At 35.6% G+C, this 18,189-nt stretch overlaps 1 protein-coding gene across 1 annotated transcript; it reads right to left on the reverse strand.

Annotated features, from left to right (window-relative positions):
• Window positions 1-15,499: 15,499 nt before the first annotated feature.
• Window positions 15,500-16,024, reverse strand: LOC127102571 (uncharacterized). The gene is made up of 2 exons (XM_051039925.1): window positions 15,659-16,024; window positions 15,500-15,523 (listed from the first exon to the last, which is right to left on the reverse strand). The coding sequence occupies exons 1-2, from the start codon at window positions 16,022-16,024 to the stop codon at window positions 15,500-15,502; spliced, it is 390 nt and encodes a 129-aa protein (XP_050895882.1).
• Between the last annotated feature and the right edge of the window lie 2,165 nt (window positions 16,025-18,189).

An 18,189-nucleotide genomic window follows, 5' to 3' on the forward strand; every position in this document is an offset into this window, starting at 1 on the left:
AGTTACTTGTTCAACCTCATTTTGAGTAGAAATCTCAGGATGAGGTTGAACATGATTTGGTTGGGGCCTCGAAATAACCAGTGGTGGATGGTGAAAATAATACACATGTTGTAGTGCAATCTCCAAAGACTTTATAACTGCCTCAAAGCTAGAAAAAGTACATTCTTTCAATTTTTGAGACAAAGAAGCATTTTGACTGAAGGTAAGAAAAAGACAAGAAGGTACTTGAATTGTGTTGGTTTATTCTTTCTTTTGAAAAATCTTAAATCAGATTCTAAACACAAGGTTATAGAATCTGATTTTGTTAGAGATAGGAATCGGATATAATAAGCAAGAAAGAAGAATGACACACATAGTTATCCTGGTTCTCTCACAAATCGAGAGTAATCCAATCCTCTTGTACTTACAAGATATTTTCACTATAATCACACAAGATTACAATTTTCTCAAGAACCCAATGCAAAATATTTCATTTGCTCAAACACGCAAGTAAGAGACTTCCTTGCTCTAGCACATAAGCTAGAGACCTCCTTGCTCAAACATACAAGTAAGAGATTTCCTTGCTCTAGCACACAAGTCAAAGACTTCCTTGCTCAAACATAAAAGTAGAGACTTTCTTTATCTAACACAATAGTTAGAGAATGTCTTGCTCAAACACACAAGTAAGATACTTTTGTGCTCTTGCATACAAGCTAGGGACTTCCTCTCAAATACTTAGAAAGAGACTTCTTACAATCTACCGAGTAGATAAATGATTGTTGAGTGAATACACTTGATATACAATCAGAGGTGTATAAATAATGCATCGCAATAAGACTCTTTTAAGACTTAGGAATTTCTAAGATATACTAGGTTAAGAAATCCTAAGTTTAGCTTGTGCTAATACTTTAACAGAGTAACTTCTCTTTTGTTATCAATTGATTTATATTAGCATCTATGTGTCTATGCATATGTCATGATCTTCAAGTTTTTTAGCTACTTAACTTGAGAAGAAAATAGTCTTTGAGAATGCAATAGTTGAGTCCTTTGAGAAGCTTCAAAAGAGACGTTGGGATGTTTCACCAAACTGTCAGCTTAGATGAAACATAGTTTGAAAAACCCTTGCTATAAAAGGAATAGGCAGTTGTGTCACAGTAGACTCTACGAAGAAGATGTAGCTTAGATCTTCAGTTGACAAAGTATGTTCAGAGAGGAACAGTGACCTATCAGCATCACCTTGGTCCTTGCGCTTTGACTGGCTCAGGTTCTGATTACCAGAAGAAGAATTCTCCAAAGTCTATTATTCGGAGGCTGACTCCTTCAGACTCTGATCTTTGAATGTTGATTTTTTCAGAAGATGAATTCTTTAGAGTCTAGTGTTCAACTTTTGATACATCAGAATTTGATCTTCATGCTTCTCTTTGAATGTTTAGAGTCATAACCAATACTTAGATTTTACATGAAATTATAGTATATGGTCCTGCACACTTGAACAAACATAAATATACCTAATTTTTGTTTAGATATTTTGTTATCATCAAAACCCAAAGGATATGGGACAAATAAATTTTGTTCCAACAATCTCCCCCTTTTTGATGATGACAAATATAAGTATTTAAGAAGAATGTTTGATAATTGAATTAACTAGTTGACTGGAGGATCTGAGATTTGTAAGCTCCTCCTGAGTCTAATAGTCCATAAGGTTAGATTTTTAAGCTCCCCATAAGTCCTAACCAGGTTAATTAAATTTAATTATTTAAAGCACATATATAATCCTTCAGAAGTAAAGAAAGATAATAAATGACATGTTTCAGGTGATTAAATACTTTTATATATACTCCCCATTTTGTCATCAACAAAAAAACATGAAAGGAAATAGAAAAGATAGTTAAAAAATATTTTCATATTACCAAAAAAATTAGATGATAAAAACCATGTTAGAAAAGATAGAAGGGTGTTCTAAATCCTAAATCCTGAGATTTTTGTTGTAAAAGCTCAAGGATAGTCTTCAGATTAGAACCCATTTCGTCTTGTCTTGCAACAATAGGCTGCAACTTAATGTCCATTTCTTCCTGTTTAGTAGCAACTGAAGACAACTTCTTTTCCAAGTGATCTTACCTTTTACTGGAAGAAGCTACAGACTCAGAAGAAAAGGTTTTCAAATTTTTAAGAGTTGTGTTCATAAAGGTTCTGAGAGGGTCTCATTTAGTTGCATATGTTATGGTATCATATGCTATGAGCCTTTCAGCAACTAAATTCTGAATTCTATCAAAGATGACAGTCTTAAATTCTTGCATTTGGTAGTTTATGTGGGGTGGAAGGTTTAGGTTTAGGTTGATAAAATGTGATATATGAAGGGGCTAAATAAAGGTAATGTGTTAGTTTTTGACACAATATCTTCTTGCCTAGAAGGTGAGTTGTGATGGTCAGATAGTTCAGAATTCTAGATAGTGTATGGTTATGATGCAATTTGGTCATTTGTAGGATATGGTGAAGTTGATTTAAAGTTACTTGTTCAACCTAATTTTGAGTAGCAATCTCAGGATGAGGTTTAACATGATTTGGTTGGGGCCTCAAAATAACCTGTGGTGGATGGTGAAAATAATACACCTGTTGTAGTGCATTCTCGAAAGTTAGAAAAAGTATTTTCTTTCAATTTTTGAGCCAGAGAAGCATTTTAATTAAAGGTAAGAAAAACACAAGAAGGGACTTAAATTTTGTTGGATATTTCTTTCTTTTTAAAACTCTTAAATCAAATTCTAAACACAAGGTTATAAAGTCTGAGTTAGTTAGAGATATGCAGCGGATATAATTAGCAGGAAAGAAGAATAACACACATAGTTATTCTGGTTCCTCTCATAAATCGAGAGTAATTCAGTCCCCTAGTACTTACAATTTTTTTTCACTATAATCACACAAGATTATAATTTTCTCAAGCATACAAGCAAGAGACTTCCTTTGCTCAAACACAGAAGTAAGAGACTTCCTTGTTGTAGTACACAAGCTAGAGACTTCATTGCTCAAACATACAAGTAAGAGACCTCCTTGCTCTAGCACACAAGTCACAGACTTCCTTGCTCAAACATACAAGTAGAGACTTTCTTGATATAACACACAAGATTGCAAATCTCATGCTCAAACACAAAAGTAAGATACTTTTTTGTTCTTGCACGCAAGCTAGAGACTTCCTCTAAAATACTCAGTAAGAGACTTCTTACAATCTACCGAGCAGATAAAATGATTGTTGGGTGAATACACTGGATATACAATCATAGGTGTATAAATCATACAATGTAATAAAAGTCTTTTATTATCGTCTGATCTATATTAGCCTTCGTGCATCTGTGCGTATGTCATGATCTTTAAGTCTTTTAGCTACTTAAATAGAGAAGAAAATAGTCTTTAAAGATGCAACATTTGAGTCCTTTTATAAACTTCAAAAGAGACATTGGGATGTTTCACCAAACTGTCAGCTTAGGTGAAAGCTAGTTCGAAAAACCTTTGCTACAAAAGGAATAGGAAGTTGTGTCCCATTAGACTCTACGAAGAAGATGTAGCTTAGATATTCACTTGACAAATCATGTTCATAGATGAATAGTGACCTATCAGCGTCACCTTGGTCCATGCGCTTTGATTGGCTCAGGTTCTGATCTCCAGAAGAAGAGTTCTCAAAACTCTATTATTTGGTGGCCGACTCCTGCAGACTCTGATCTTTGAATGTTGAGATCTTCAAAAGATGAATTCTTCAGAGTCTAGTTTCTTCAGAGTTTGATCTTCATGCTTCTCTTTGACTATTCATAGTCAGAACCAATACTTCAATTTTACATGTAATTATAGTATATGGCCTTGCACACTTGAAGAAACATTAATATATCCAATTGTTCTTTAAGTAATTGGTTATCATCAAAATCCAAGGGATGTGGAACAAACCAATTTTATTCCAAAAATATCCCCCTTTTTTATGATGACAAATATAAGTATTTAAGAATAATGGTTGATAATTTAATTAACTAGTTGACTCGAGGATCTGAGGTTTGTAAGCTCCCTCTGAATCTAATAGTCCATAGGGTTAGGTTTGTAAGCTTGTCTTAAGTCCTAACCAGGTTAATTAAATTTAAACATTTAAAGCACATATATAATCCTTTAGAAGTAAATCAAGATAATAAACGACATGTTTCAGGTGCTTAAATACTTTTATATATACTCCCCATTTTGTCATCAACAAAAAAACATGGACGGAAATAGAAAAGATTGTGAAAAAATATTTTCATATTACCAAAAAAATTAGATGATAAAAACTATGTTTGAAAAGATATAACCGTGTTTTAAATCCTAAACCCAGAGGTTTTTATTGTAAAAGCTCCAGGATAGTCCTCAGATCAGAACCCATTTCGTCTTGTCTCACAATAACAACCTGCAATTTAATGTCCATTTCTTCCTATTTGGCAACACTCAAAGACAACTTATTTTCCAAGTGATATTGCCTTTTACTAGAAGAAGCTACAAACTCAGAAGAAAAGGACTTCAAATTTTAAAGAGTTGTCTCCACAAAGGTTCTAAGAGAGTCTCATTGAGTTGCATATTCTATGGGATCAGATGTTATGAGCCTTTTAGCAACCAATTTTTGAATTCTATCAAAGATGATAGTCTTAAATTCTTCCATTTGGTAGTTTATGTGAGGTGGAGGGCACATGTTTCGGTTGATAAAAGGGTGAGATATGAAGGGACTAGATAACGGTAATATGTTAGTTTTTGACATAGTATCTTCTTCCCTAGAAGGTGAATTGTCATGGTCAAATAGTTCAGAATTCTAGACAGTGTATGGTTTTGGTGCAGTTTGGTCATTTGTGGGATTTGGTGAAGATTGGTTTAAAGTTACTTGTTCAACCTCATTTTGAGTAGAAATCTCAAGATGAGGCTGAACATGATTTGGTTGGGGCTTATGACTGGTGTGAGTGGGAATTTCTTGTTCAAGTAATGAATGATCTTGGGTTTCTTGTTATATTGAGATTGAACAGGAAATTTTAGTCTGAACAAGGTTTGGTTGAGTAGGGTTAATAGAAGGTGTAGTTTTCATAGATATGGATTGGAGAAGCTCGATGTTGAGAGGACTCGAGTCTGGTGAATCATAATTAGAACTTGAGCTAGTGCTAGAAGACTTAACATTAAAAACTGCAATGGATGGTTTAAGCATAACATTGATGAGTGATGGTTGGTCTGAAATAGAAACACAAGCTAGCTGGTTATGATCATCTGATGGTTCACCAGCTAGATGATTTGTAAAATCCCCTAGAACGAATGTTGTAGGAAGAATTTCTTGTTGAAATAAATCCCTTAACATCTGAGATATGGTAATAGCATCAGATTCAGAAGTTTGTTGAGGAGGTGAAGTGACATGACCCGTAGATAAGTCATGTTGAGGTGAAGGGGTGTGTTCTGATAAGGGTTTTGGTGGGGGATATTAGTCATAAGTGGGGAATTGGAAGAATTTGATTTTGTATCTGGGATAAAGTTTAGATGAGTACATGTGTTCACAACATTTGCAATAATTGAAGTAGGTAGAATTTTCTTCTCAGTGGTCACATGAGAATGAGCAAAAACTTCTTATGCCAAATTAGAGGTACCAACAATAGAAGGAACCTTAACTTCCTTCTTCATAGCTTATTCCATAACCTAAGCTTCTACTTGCTTCTGAAGAGCTTCAACAATATAAGGATTATCCACTGTCTTATTGAGTAGAGCAACAACAATGAGTCTTGCTCCTTTTTGAACATCCTCATCAGGAATGTTCAGAGCATCCTTATTTACAACCTTTGTCCTTCTAAGTAAAGGTTGTGCATCCCCTTCTTCTTCTTCATCAATAGTTGGTAGCACCATCTTCCTCAACCTCTTCTCCTTAACAGGTAGTTCATAAGTGGTTTCCTTCTGAGGAGTCTTGTCAATGGCTCCACTCCTAGTCTTGGTAGGCATTAAGACAATTATGGAGGCCACTTCTTAAACCTCCTTCTGAACTTATATCAGATGTACAACCTTTCTTTTAGGTGATTTTTGATCCAACTTTTCAAATCAAAAGTAACTTGCTTCCTCTTTCTTGAAGGCATGTACACATTATCTTCAAGAGCATCAAGAATGTCATTCATGGTCAGAGATGCTTCAGTCTCTTTTCGAATCAACATGAGGTATTCCAGGATAACTTCAGGATTATCCATCTTGGAGATTCCTGGAAAATCTTTAATATATACAGTGTTGTCATTCCTGATCTGGAGGCTTGAATGGGGGTGGATCACATCTTTCTTATTTAGAATGTTCATATTTCCCAATACAGCAGCTGAGAGAATATTTCCATATATCATTTCCATATATTTATTAGCACCTAGATTCATCAAAGTCTCAATCAACTTGCTCTGATGAAATAGTTCATAAAGAAGCCTTGCATAAGGAGCATTCTTCTTATGGTGCTTAGTGTTGTCTTTGGTGGCCTCACACATGTGATGAAAGATGTAAGCAGGAAGGTTGATTAACTCCCGTTTAACCAAAAACTAGATGAAGTGCTTTTGATCCCAAGAGGTCTTATAAGTGCTTCCTTCTCTTAGAATCGGACAACCAATCAATATTTGAACAAAATCTTGTATTCAACACACATGTATTTCACCTTTCCAAAATCTTCAGATTTGAGAAAGAATTGTTACTTAATCAAATAAGATTCAGGTATGCTTTCTTTGGTGTTTATCACACATCTACCAATGTTATCCATATTCAAAAGTTTTGAAATGTAACCTTAGGTGATAGTCACATTAACCCCCATAACAGCTAATGTAATCTCCACCTCCTTGAAGTCTTCTAAGCCCATTTCAGCCCTTGTCTTCCCTCCGAGTTCTTCATTTTCAGCAATCTTCTGGTTTTCTTCAAGAGTGGCTGAACTTTCATGATACACTTCAGCCCTAACCCAGAAGTCCTTAACCATGTAAGGAAAGGTAGGACCGTTCATCATTTAAAAATAGTTTAACCAACCTTGATCTTAAAAGTAAGCTTGTAAGGGAAACCCATTATCTCTAAAGGATTCGAAATCCACAATCCACTCAATAGTCAACTGTAGGTCTTCTTCTCTAAGAGACAAGGTTCTGGGCTTGATTTCAAGATATTTCCCAAAGTTTACCAGCATAGAAATTGGATTTGATGAAGATGCCATTGCAAGGAGTTTAGAATTCTATGGAGGTTTTTATTTTAAAATGGTTATTTTTTTAGAAGGCTAGAGAACGAAAGTGTTGGTATTAAAGAGAGAGAATGTTTGTGAAATAATGAAACAATTGAGTTCCTTTGAGTGTAAAAAGTTTTTTTGTTTTTGAAAGAATCAAAAGAATAATGACAAATGGGTGGTTGACATAGTATTCAAAACATTTACATCATTAGCCATCAGTTATTATCCAACAACTGATAAACCAAGTGTCATAAAACCTTTCAAATTATTGACACATAAGTGGACACATGTCAAACAAAATACCCCACTTATATGCTATCAGAGACAACTAATCAAATTTTCAGTATCAGAGGTTGAGTTGCTCAAATGCTACAATTCATCAAAAGCTTGTTCAGAGCTTCTGACTACAGTAGCTTCTGATCATCATCATACTTTAACTAAATGCATGTTCATATTCTTTTTGATAAAATAAAATCTTTCAATAGTAAGAGGCTTGGTAAATATATCAACCCATTGATGATCTGGATCAATGAAGTGTATATCTATCACACCCCTATGAACATAGTCTATAATAAAATGATGTTTTATTTCTATGTGCTTGGTTATAGAATGTTGAATAGGATTCTTTGTCAAACAAATAGCAGCAGTATTATCACAAAATATTGGAATACTATTTCAACTTATCTGATAGTCTTCCAACTGATATTTCACCAAAAGTAGTTATATGCAACAACTTGAGGCTGAGATGTATTATGCTTCTATTGTAGATAGAGCAATTGTTTCTTGTCTTTTGCTAGCCCAGGATATTAGATTTTCACATATGAATTGACAGCTTCCACTAGTCTATTTTCTTTCAATTCTATCCCCGGATAGTCAACATCACAGAATCAAACTAGCTTGTAATCTAGAGACTTCTTATAAAGCATTCCTAGATTGGTTGTTCATTTTAGATATATAAAGATCCTCTTAACAACTGTTAAATGAGTCTCTCTAAGATCTTACTGAAATCTTGCACGCAGACATACACTGAATAAAACATATGGTTTAGAAGTTGTTAAATAAATAAAAGAGGCATTCAAACCTCTGTACAGCTTCTTACAGACATTGGTGTTGCTTTCCTATTTTCTCATTTTGCAGGTTGGATACATAGGGGTGCTCATGATCTTGCAATCATCAAGCTTGAACTTCTTCGGGATCTCCTTTGTTTATTTAGTTTGATGAACATAGACTCCCTCTTCGTATTGATTGATTTGAATTCCAAGGAAGAACTTCAGCTCTCCCATCATACTCATTTCAAATTCATTATGCATTGTCTTATAAAATTCTTGGCAAAGAAAAGCATTAGTTGAACCAAATATCATATCATCGGCATAAACTTGGACAATTAAGATATAATTCTCAAGAGTCTTTCTAAAGAGTGTAGTGTCTATTTACCCTTTCTGAAATCCATTTTCTATAAGAAAATTACTCAGTGTCTCATACCAAGAAACTCTGAGAACTTGTTTTAGTCTACATAGTGATTTCTTTAATTTGAGAATATAATATGGGTGAACTGAGTCCTCAAACCCAGGTGGTTGTTTGACATAAACTTCTTCAAAAATGACACCATTTAAGGATGCCCTATTAACATCCATTTGTAGGGGTGTACGCGGGTTGGGTTGGACCGGGTTTGGCCTAACCTGTTACCCAACCCGTTCAAAATTCAAAGGGTTGGGTTCGTCGTCTAACCCGCAATTTCATTGTCAAAACCGACCCGTTCATTAATGGGTTAGTTTGGGTTCGCGGGTTGTGTTTCAAATAAAAATATATATTTTTTATGATTCTTTTTGTCGGTTTAAAAAAAAATATAACACAGCTTAATACAATCATACACATTTATAACACTCAAATTCAATAAAACATATCATATAATATTTAATAAAATTCATCACCTCGACATAACACTTTATAATAGTATAAAATTCAACAAGACACACTATTTCCATAAAATACATAAGATGGAAATGATACAAAAGAAAATAAGAAAGAATATTTAATCTTTGAATTACGTAAGCTCATTGGTCTAGTAGTATTATTGGTGGAGAATATTATTTTATAGAGAAATTATGGTTATTAGTGAGATATTAATTTTATATTTTATTTGAAATAATAAATAAAAAATAAGAAATTACTAAAGACAAATCAATGGGTTGGGTCAACGGGTCCACGGGTTGCAAAAGTCAAACCTGATACTCGAACCAAAACTATACGGGTTGTTATGGGTTAGGTTGGGTATACCCATAAATAAATAAGGTCGGATAATTTATGGGTTGGATTGGTTTGGGTCAGCGGGTTCGTGGGTCGACCCGCACCCATGAACACCTCTATCCATTTGGTATAAAATAATGTCATGATTAATAACATAAGAGAGTAGTAAATTGATTTCCTCTAACCTTGCAATTGGTGCAAGGGTTTCAAAGAAATTTATACCTTCTTGCTAACTGTAGCCTTGAGCTACAAGTCTAGCCTTATTTCTTACCACTTCTCCTTGCTCATTGAACTTGTTTATGAATACGCATTTCGTTCCAATAATTTTCTTCTATGAATATTTGGGTACCAGATTCTAGACTTCACTGATTCAACTCTTCTTGCATAACTACAATACAACCATCATCAAAAAGTGCTTCATCAATAGAAGTTGGTTTAATCATTGAGAGTGGTCCTAGCATTGAACGCTCTTCTCTGAAGGAAGCCACTGTCTTTCTAGGGCTATCTTTGTTCAAAGAATTAACTCTTCTGGATGAGAAGACTTGTAATTTAAGGTCTTCTTAGATTGTGATGCATCTGAGGAGCCATCTTGTGCTTCTTCAGATTCTTCATTATCGATATAAGCTTCTAAGGTGGAATCAATTTATGAATCATTAGCTTCTGGAGTTATGATGGCTTATGAGCATCCAACTTCAGATGGATTGATTGCTTATAAACTTCCAACTTCTTGACCTCTAGTTCCTGATGTGTCTTCAGATACATAGGTTTCTGAAAAAATTTGAATCAGCTCTGACATTTTACTATCAGGGTCTTTGTCATCAAATTTAATGTGTATTGACTCTTCAGATAGACTTTATTGTTTAGAATGTAACAAATACATCCCAACTAATGAAAATAAGAGATGCTCGTCTTTCTTCCCTTGTACGTCTCATATGATGTCTTATTCAAAATAGGTCTAATATAGACTATGTTCTGAACATAACATGTTGTGTTCATAACTTCTGCCCGTGAGTACTTAGGTAAGTTGTTCTCGTGGATCATGGTTCTGGCCATTTCTTATAAAGATATGATCTTTCTCTCTACAACTCCATTTTGCTATGGAGTCTTAGGGGAAGAGAACTCATGGAGATTTCCATGTTTTTCACAAAATAGTTCATATGGCTTATTTTTAAATTCACCACCATGATCACTTCTTACCTTTAAAATTTTAGATTCTTTTTCAATTTGTACTTGTATGCAGAAGATGTTGAGAACATCATATGATTCATCCTTGGTTCTCAGGAATTTAACCCAAGTATGTTTGCTGTAGTCATCAACAATGAAAAAACCATATTTATTCCAATTGATTGATGTAGTACTAACAGGACCAAACAAATCAATGTAAAGCAGTTCTAAGGGTCTAGAGGTAGAGATAATGTTTTTAGATTTGAAAGAAGTTTTGCTTATTTTCCTACTTGTCATGCTCCACAAAGAGCATCTAAGTGACAATTTACATATGGAAACCCTTTAACAAGTTTCAACTTTCTAAGTTTAGAGATTAATCTCCAATTAGCATGACTTGACCTTCTATGCTAAGTCCACATCTCATAACTCACTAATAGAAGGAAAAATACCTTCTGACCAACCAATTCAGAAAAAATAATTTGATAAACATTTCCCTTTCTTTTCACTTTGAACAATATGGACTTGTCAGATTCATTCATGAATATGCAGTTGTTCTTATTAAACATGACTTCATAACCACTATCATAAAATTGACTAATGCTCAGTAGGTTATGTTTAAGTCCATCTACAAGCCAAACATTATTAATTCAAATATAGGAGTTGCCAATAGTAGCTATACTAGTGATCTTTACTTTCTGGTTACCTGCAAATCACACAGTTCCTCTCTCTTTCAGAGTTGGGGTTTGGAACATAAGCTTTTCTCCTGTCATATGTCATGAGCAACCATTGTCCAGGTACCATTACTACTTCTTTGCTTCTCCCTTGAAACATATCTGCAGGAAAGACAATTTGAGATTTAGGTACCCATAATCTTATGGGTCCTCTATGGTTAGTTCTAATAGGCTTCTTCTTATTTTGTATCTTTGCTATCGTATGTGTAAGACCCCAATTTTGACCCCTAAGATCCCTCATGCCATCTCGTAGCTTTGCATTGGCATTAGGATTACACCTTGATATTCTCTTCACCTATCATTCATTGGGTTTGCATTGGGAGAGATCACCAAGTATGTATGATTGTATTATACTTTATTTTCTTTGTTTACTAACCAAAATACAAAAATATGTCTAGTATAGCTTTGTTTCTTTTGTAGGTAATGTGTGTGTCCATTTGTGCTCCACCAAGCTCACAACTAGAGTTTGAGACCCTCAATGCAAGAGATCAATCAAGAAAAGGTATGCATTGGTTATAAACATCGTATATGGACCTCCATGTTATTTATTTTTCATTTTGATCAAGAGTTCATCAAGAGTTTGAAGCTTGTTTGTCAAGGAAGCCTTAATCCATCTCGTTATCTTGTGTGCCTTCCTCTGCAAATTTATTTGATATTTGGTCAAAGATATCAAGGTATACTTCATTTTACATCATCATAAGCATATATGATCCTCCATGAGCCACTAAGAGAAAAGGAACTTCAAGTATGCAAGTTGATCCAAGGAAGTTTACCAAGAGAAACGTTACTCTTTATGACATTCTAAACATATTTCATGTTGGCTTAAATAGACAATTATTCTTGGAAAGTCATTTTTTTATGGTGAAAGATTATAGGTCATTTTGATTGTGCCCTAGATAGAAGGTCAACTTCCAAGAACCATAACTTCCTCATTTTTTATGATATGGAGATGATCCAAGATTCATGATTAATTTTAATATGTTTTCTTCAACTTTTCTTCTTTAATAAAGATAAAATTCTACTTTCAAGGTGATGTACCATGAGGAAACATTATAGGTCCATTTTGGTCCTCATCATTGAACAAGCAAATTTCCTCAACTTCTAAAATCCATAACTCCATCATCCAAACTCCAAATGGTGCCAAATTTATGGTCAAATTGAAGTGAGTTCAAAGAGATACAACTTTGTAGAAGGAGAAAAGTTCATTTGAAGCTCACATCAAAATTTATTCAAGGTGGAAAGAGAGGTCATTTGGCTTATAAATTAGAAAAAAATTCTAAGTATGTTTGAAACCCCCATCTTCAAGGCCTACTTTATCCATTTTCCAAACTTCAAATTGAAAAAGTCACAACATCAAAGGTGTTCCCTATGATGGGATATCTCCAAAAATTCCAAGATCACATCATTTGGATGAGAAATAAGGGACTTGCATATGAGGTCTTTCCATGGCTTGTTTTGGAATGTTTTGAGTTCCAAAAAATGCACAACTTTGCATGGCCTTATGTGATGACTTCAGCAACATTCTTGCACGATTTGTAGTGGATTTAAATCATGAATTGGGCATGTACATGCACACATGCACCCATTGGTAGGGAAAATAACAAGTGTACTATTTTGCCAATGTAGTAATAATAGGAAGATTTCCCAAATAACGATCTCGAGAACTGCGTAGTAATATCTAGTTTAAATCGTGATTCAATTAACCAAAAACAGAAGTTTTGGTTTGGAATAAATTCGCACAATAATAAAAATAAACAGAAGGTAAAATATGGCTTTTACACAAATATGAGAAATATGTCAAGGTACGATGTGGGATTTTTCCCTGCAATAACCTTGAATTTAGATCTCCTCAACAAGTTCATATATTCAATTACCAAATCTTAATGCTGTTTCCTCCTAAAACCTTAGAGGGAAACCTTTGGTCATTCATCCTAATATCTAAGACCTTAGAAAATTTGATGAAACCAAGATTTGTTTTGACAAGATATATCCGATAACTATAGGGTATCCCTAGCCTTAGGTGATATCTACTAAAGTTTAATAGTGCAAAAACCTTAACAATTGCGAGCCAGCAAATTGTTAACCGTAGAACAATCTTTATTTGTCCGATAATGAAAGCATTAGAAGCATTGCACATTTAAATTGAATAACAAAACATAACATTGAGGGAATTAGAATTCAAAGTCATTACACGATCAAATCAGGGACACCCCCTAGCATTGAGGGGTTTAGCCGCTCATAATATTCAAAGAAAACAGAATATTCAAATTAGACATTACAAGATAAGTGGATTCCGTTGATATTCATTCACGATCGCTCTTGAAGAATCTCCGTTCTCCGAAACCCTTGACAGTACCAATCTTTATCGCCAAAATCTTTTCTCGTGCAAAAGTCCCCTCTTTTTTTCCAAAAAGTCATCTAAATAGTCACTGATCGATTAACAGATGTAGCAAATACACAAAACGCCCTCCGGATTCATAAACTCTAAAAATCAAAGAAAATCAGAAGATGAGGCATCCAAGCCAACACGGGTCGTGTCAGGCAACACGGTCGGCCGTGTTGGCTCACTGCGTCTCTGCTCCAACAATACAAGTGTCAGGCTTGCTGACACGGGCACCTGTGTCAGCCCACTATTTTTATTCCCAACTTCTGATTTTATCCCTCTCCTGACACACGTCGGGTCAAGAGACACGGGTGGCCGTGTCAAGGTCTCTGTATCTTCCGAAAATCCTTCTTCGCGAGTCCAGAATGGCCGATTTCCTTGACGAGTCTTTGGGATTTTTTTGCTTGAATCTAAAAGCTAACAAAACTACCAAAAGAAAGCATAAAACATAATAAACTGACATAAACTAATATTAATAACAAAACGAGAATGGAAATGCGAACATAAAACTTACTTGACAAAATAATAAAAAGATAAAACAAAGTGTTACCGATTTCGCGGATTCATGTCGAGTAAGTGTCAGAAAACTATTAGAGTTGGTGACCAATCACAACCCCAAACTTATCTCATTGTTTGTCCTCAAGTAATGCTCGGGATATCCGAAAGGTCACCCCCAAATTCTTCCAATTCATCTTACCATAATACTGTCGTGATCTTTCGCGATTCCCTTTCCACTTTTCATTCACTGTTTCCTTTTTCTCCGACTTTTGAAGTTCCGCCACACTTTCACATCGAAGTACCTCTTCACTTGTAGCTTTTCACACTCTCACCAAATCTCTTTGGGTTAAAGTGTTTACACTCAATAGTCAGAGCATGCAAAGTCAACTCATAAGTTTGAATAACATCTTTTTTTACCCAAATACACACCACACACACTATTCAAGGGCTTTTAAGGTTGTAACGGGGCTTAGGAACAAGGTGGAAAAAACAAACAAAAGGGAAAAACAAGTGGTTTAGACTCAGAGTCTGTGTTGTCACTCTCATCACTGTGTTTTATTGTTCATAATAAAGAGTTTTTCACACCGTTTTGTTAGGATTCTTTAGTTTTTACTCAAGTGTTTCTTTGAGCTTGCTTTTCGTCAAACTAAATCCTCATCTAGGTAAGTTCTTTACTCTACTTCACTTTTTTTCTCTTTTTTTTCTTGAAGCTTTTCAACTTTTTTTTCTTTTCATATATTTTTCTTTTCAATTTTCACTTATCTAGTTCTTACTAGTGTCCCAACCCCAAACTTAGAATTTTTCACAAATCAACAATCTACAACACTTATCTGAGCAAGGTAACGGAGTGTTTGGGCTTACGGTTAATTAAGGCGGTTCATAAACAAACAAAAGGGTTATAAGGCTCGAGATGGATGAACGAAGGGTAATATCGAATGGTTGGCTGGAAAGGCTCGGGGTTAAAAACAAACAAGTGCCTCAGTGTGTATACGTGTGTATTAAAATTCTAACATCTACTTACGCAAACTCAGAGTGACCGAGACATACCTGAAGAACTCTCATGATGATAAGTGTTTGGCTTTTTATGATCCTCACCATGTTTGGTATAGCTTACAAGTTCCAAGATACCTCTTCTGTGTTGTAGCTTCGTCTTTGTCTCGGGTGCAAAGTATTCTTGTATCAGTCCAGTGTCGAAAAGTCGCGTCTGATCATTGACTTCAGCAATACCAACTTTCGGGGGGTTTCCTGGAGTGCAAGTATGGGGTGTGCCTTTCATCCACTAGCTACAAGCCTCATCATTCATCCGGCATAAATACCCTCGATCTGTAACACACGAAATATCAAACACACTAATTAAAGTGATAATAAACAGACCGAAAATGAAATAATCATAAAAATAAAAAATAAAAAATACTGAAAGTAATAACCCCCCCCCCCCCCACACACACACATACACACTTGAACCAAACATTGACCGTAATGTTTAAATCTAAGATAGAGAGGGGACTCACAAAGCCTCACTACGGCGGAGGAAATTGCAACATTAACTGTTGCATCAGTTTGAGGATGATACGTGGTGGCAATCTTGTGCTTAACATTGTACTTCTTTAGCAGATTTTCCATCAGTTTGTTTAAGAAATGGGTACCTTCATCATTGATAAGTTCTCTCGGCACTCCAAATCTTGAGAAAACATTATTCTTCACAAAATTCACTACAACTCTGGAATCATTAGTGGGCAATGTCGCCGCTTCCACCCACTTTGACACATAATCCACTTCTACCAAGATGTAATTCTTTCTAAATGAGGATGGAAACGTTCCCATGAAGTCTATTCCCCATACATCAAACAATTCTACCTCCAGCACGGTGTTCTACAACATCTGATTCCTCTTATAATTATTTCTTGTTCTTTGACATCTGTCGCACTCCTTGACTATGTCTTGAGCATCTTTGAACATTGTAGGCCAGTATAAACTTGACTGGAGGACTTTAGTTGTTGTTTTGTCACCACTAAAGTGTCCTCATAGTCTGAGTTATGACAGGCTCTAAGAACATCCCTTTGTTCCTTCTCTGGGACACATCTTCTGACTAATCCATCTACTCCTCTCTTGTACATTAATGGGTCATCCCACAAGTAAAACCTGCAATCATGTAAAAACTTTTTCTTCTTGTTAGAATCAAAATCATTAGGGATTGCACCACCTACCATATAATCTGCGTAGTCTGTGAACCAAGGGATACCAATGATAGCTAGGATGTGTTCATCAGAAAACTCATCCTTTACTGGTCTCTTGTCTTCTGTTTCTTCAATTGGCGACATTCGAGACAAATGATCGGCCATGGTGTTTTCACATCCCCTTTTGTCCCTAATTTCCACATCAAACTCTTGGAGGAGCAAGATCCATCTCAGAAGCCTCGGCTTATAATCCTGTTTAGAAAATAAATATTTCAAAGCAGCATGATCAGTATAAACAACCACCTTAGATCCTAACAGGTATTGTCTGAATTTATCAAATGCATAAACCACTGCTAACAACTCCTTTTCAGTAGTTGCATAGTTCATCTGATCAGGGTTCAGCACATTACTAGCATAGTAAATAACATGTAACAACTTCTCTCTCTGTTGTCCTAAAACTGCCCCCACAGCAATATTACTAGCATCACACATGATCTCAAACGGGAGAGACCAATATGGGGAAATCACAATTGGTGCCGACACTAATTTGTTTTTCAATGTCTCAAAAGCCGTGGCACACTCTTCATTGAACACAAAAGCCTTATCCTTAACCAATAGAGTGGTTAGAGGTTTGGCTATCTTAGAGAAATCTCTTATGAACCTGCGGTATAAACCCGAATGTCCTAAGAAACTCCTTATACCTTTTTCGTTTACCGGAGGTGGAAGTTTTGATATCACCTCAACTTTTTCTTGGTCAATTTCAGTTCCCTTGTAGGAAATTTTGTGACCCAATACTATACCTTCTCGCACCATGAAATGACACTTCTCCCAGTTCAAAATCAAATTCGTTTGCTGGCACCTGTCTAAAACAAGAGAGAGGTTAGTCAAATAATTATCAAACGAAGAACCAAAGACAGAAAAATCATCCATGAACACTTCCATATGTTTTTCAAGCATGTCAGCAAAAACGGAAGTCATGGATCGTTGGAAGGTGGTTGGTGCATTACACAACCCAAATGGCATTCTTCTGTAAGAAAACACACCATAGAGGCTGTCGCAACCTAAGTGCGAAACGAAACAACCGGCGAAAAAAGAAAGAAAAAGACAGAAGAGTCGCCACCGTGCGTCATTTATCCCAAAGGAGGGAAAGGAAACGCTCGAAGTAAACCTGGAAAAAGGAAAGGAAAAAACAAGGTCTCACAACCAAATCTTGGGTTCGGGAGTCGATTATGCAAAGGGAAGGTATTAGCACCCCTACGCATCCGTAGTACTCTACGGGACCCACTCTTGTTGTTCTTATCTAAAGGGTGTGGGTTTATCTAATATACTATTTACTAAAAGACGGGTCAAAAGAAAATGACTCGCACGGATGTCGCATCCACTGCATACGTATCTCATCTGAACATGAGAATCAGAGTCTTCGTAGCTCGGCTACCTATGGGTTAAAGAGGAGTGTGCTCGCTAAGACATTGCGTCTTATGCCTACGTATCTCATCTGGAATGAGAATCAGAGCAAACCGTAGTTCGGCCGACCTATTTGTTTATTTTGTGTTTTTTAGGTGAACGACGTTACTACGCAATCTATCGGATGCTCGACCTTTGGAGACTTACTCGCCTGTAGTAGAAGGAGTTAATGTGTTCTTAGGAGAAGAAAAATCAATGAGTTTGTTTGAGTTTTAAGAATGCTCATGCAAAAAGGAAGTCCTAGACGAAGGAACCGTGCTACCTTAATTGACATGCAAACGAGAGACTATACGAAGCCTAGCAATCCTGTGGGGAGACAATGACACCATACAAAACAAACATGCATAA

The sequence above is a fragment of the Lathyrus oleraceus genome, chromosome 7 (assembly GCF_024323335.1).
Source record: "Lathyrus oleraceus cultivar Zhongwan6 chromosome 7, CAAS_Psat_ZW6_1.0, whole genome shotgun sequence".
NCBI classification, from domain to species: domain Eukaryota; kingdom Viridiplantae; phylum Streptophyta; class Magnoliopsida; order Fabales; family Fabaceae; genus Lathyrus; species Lathyrus oleraceus.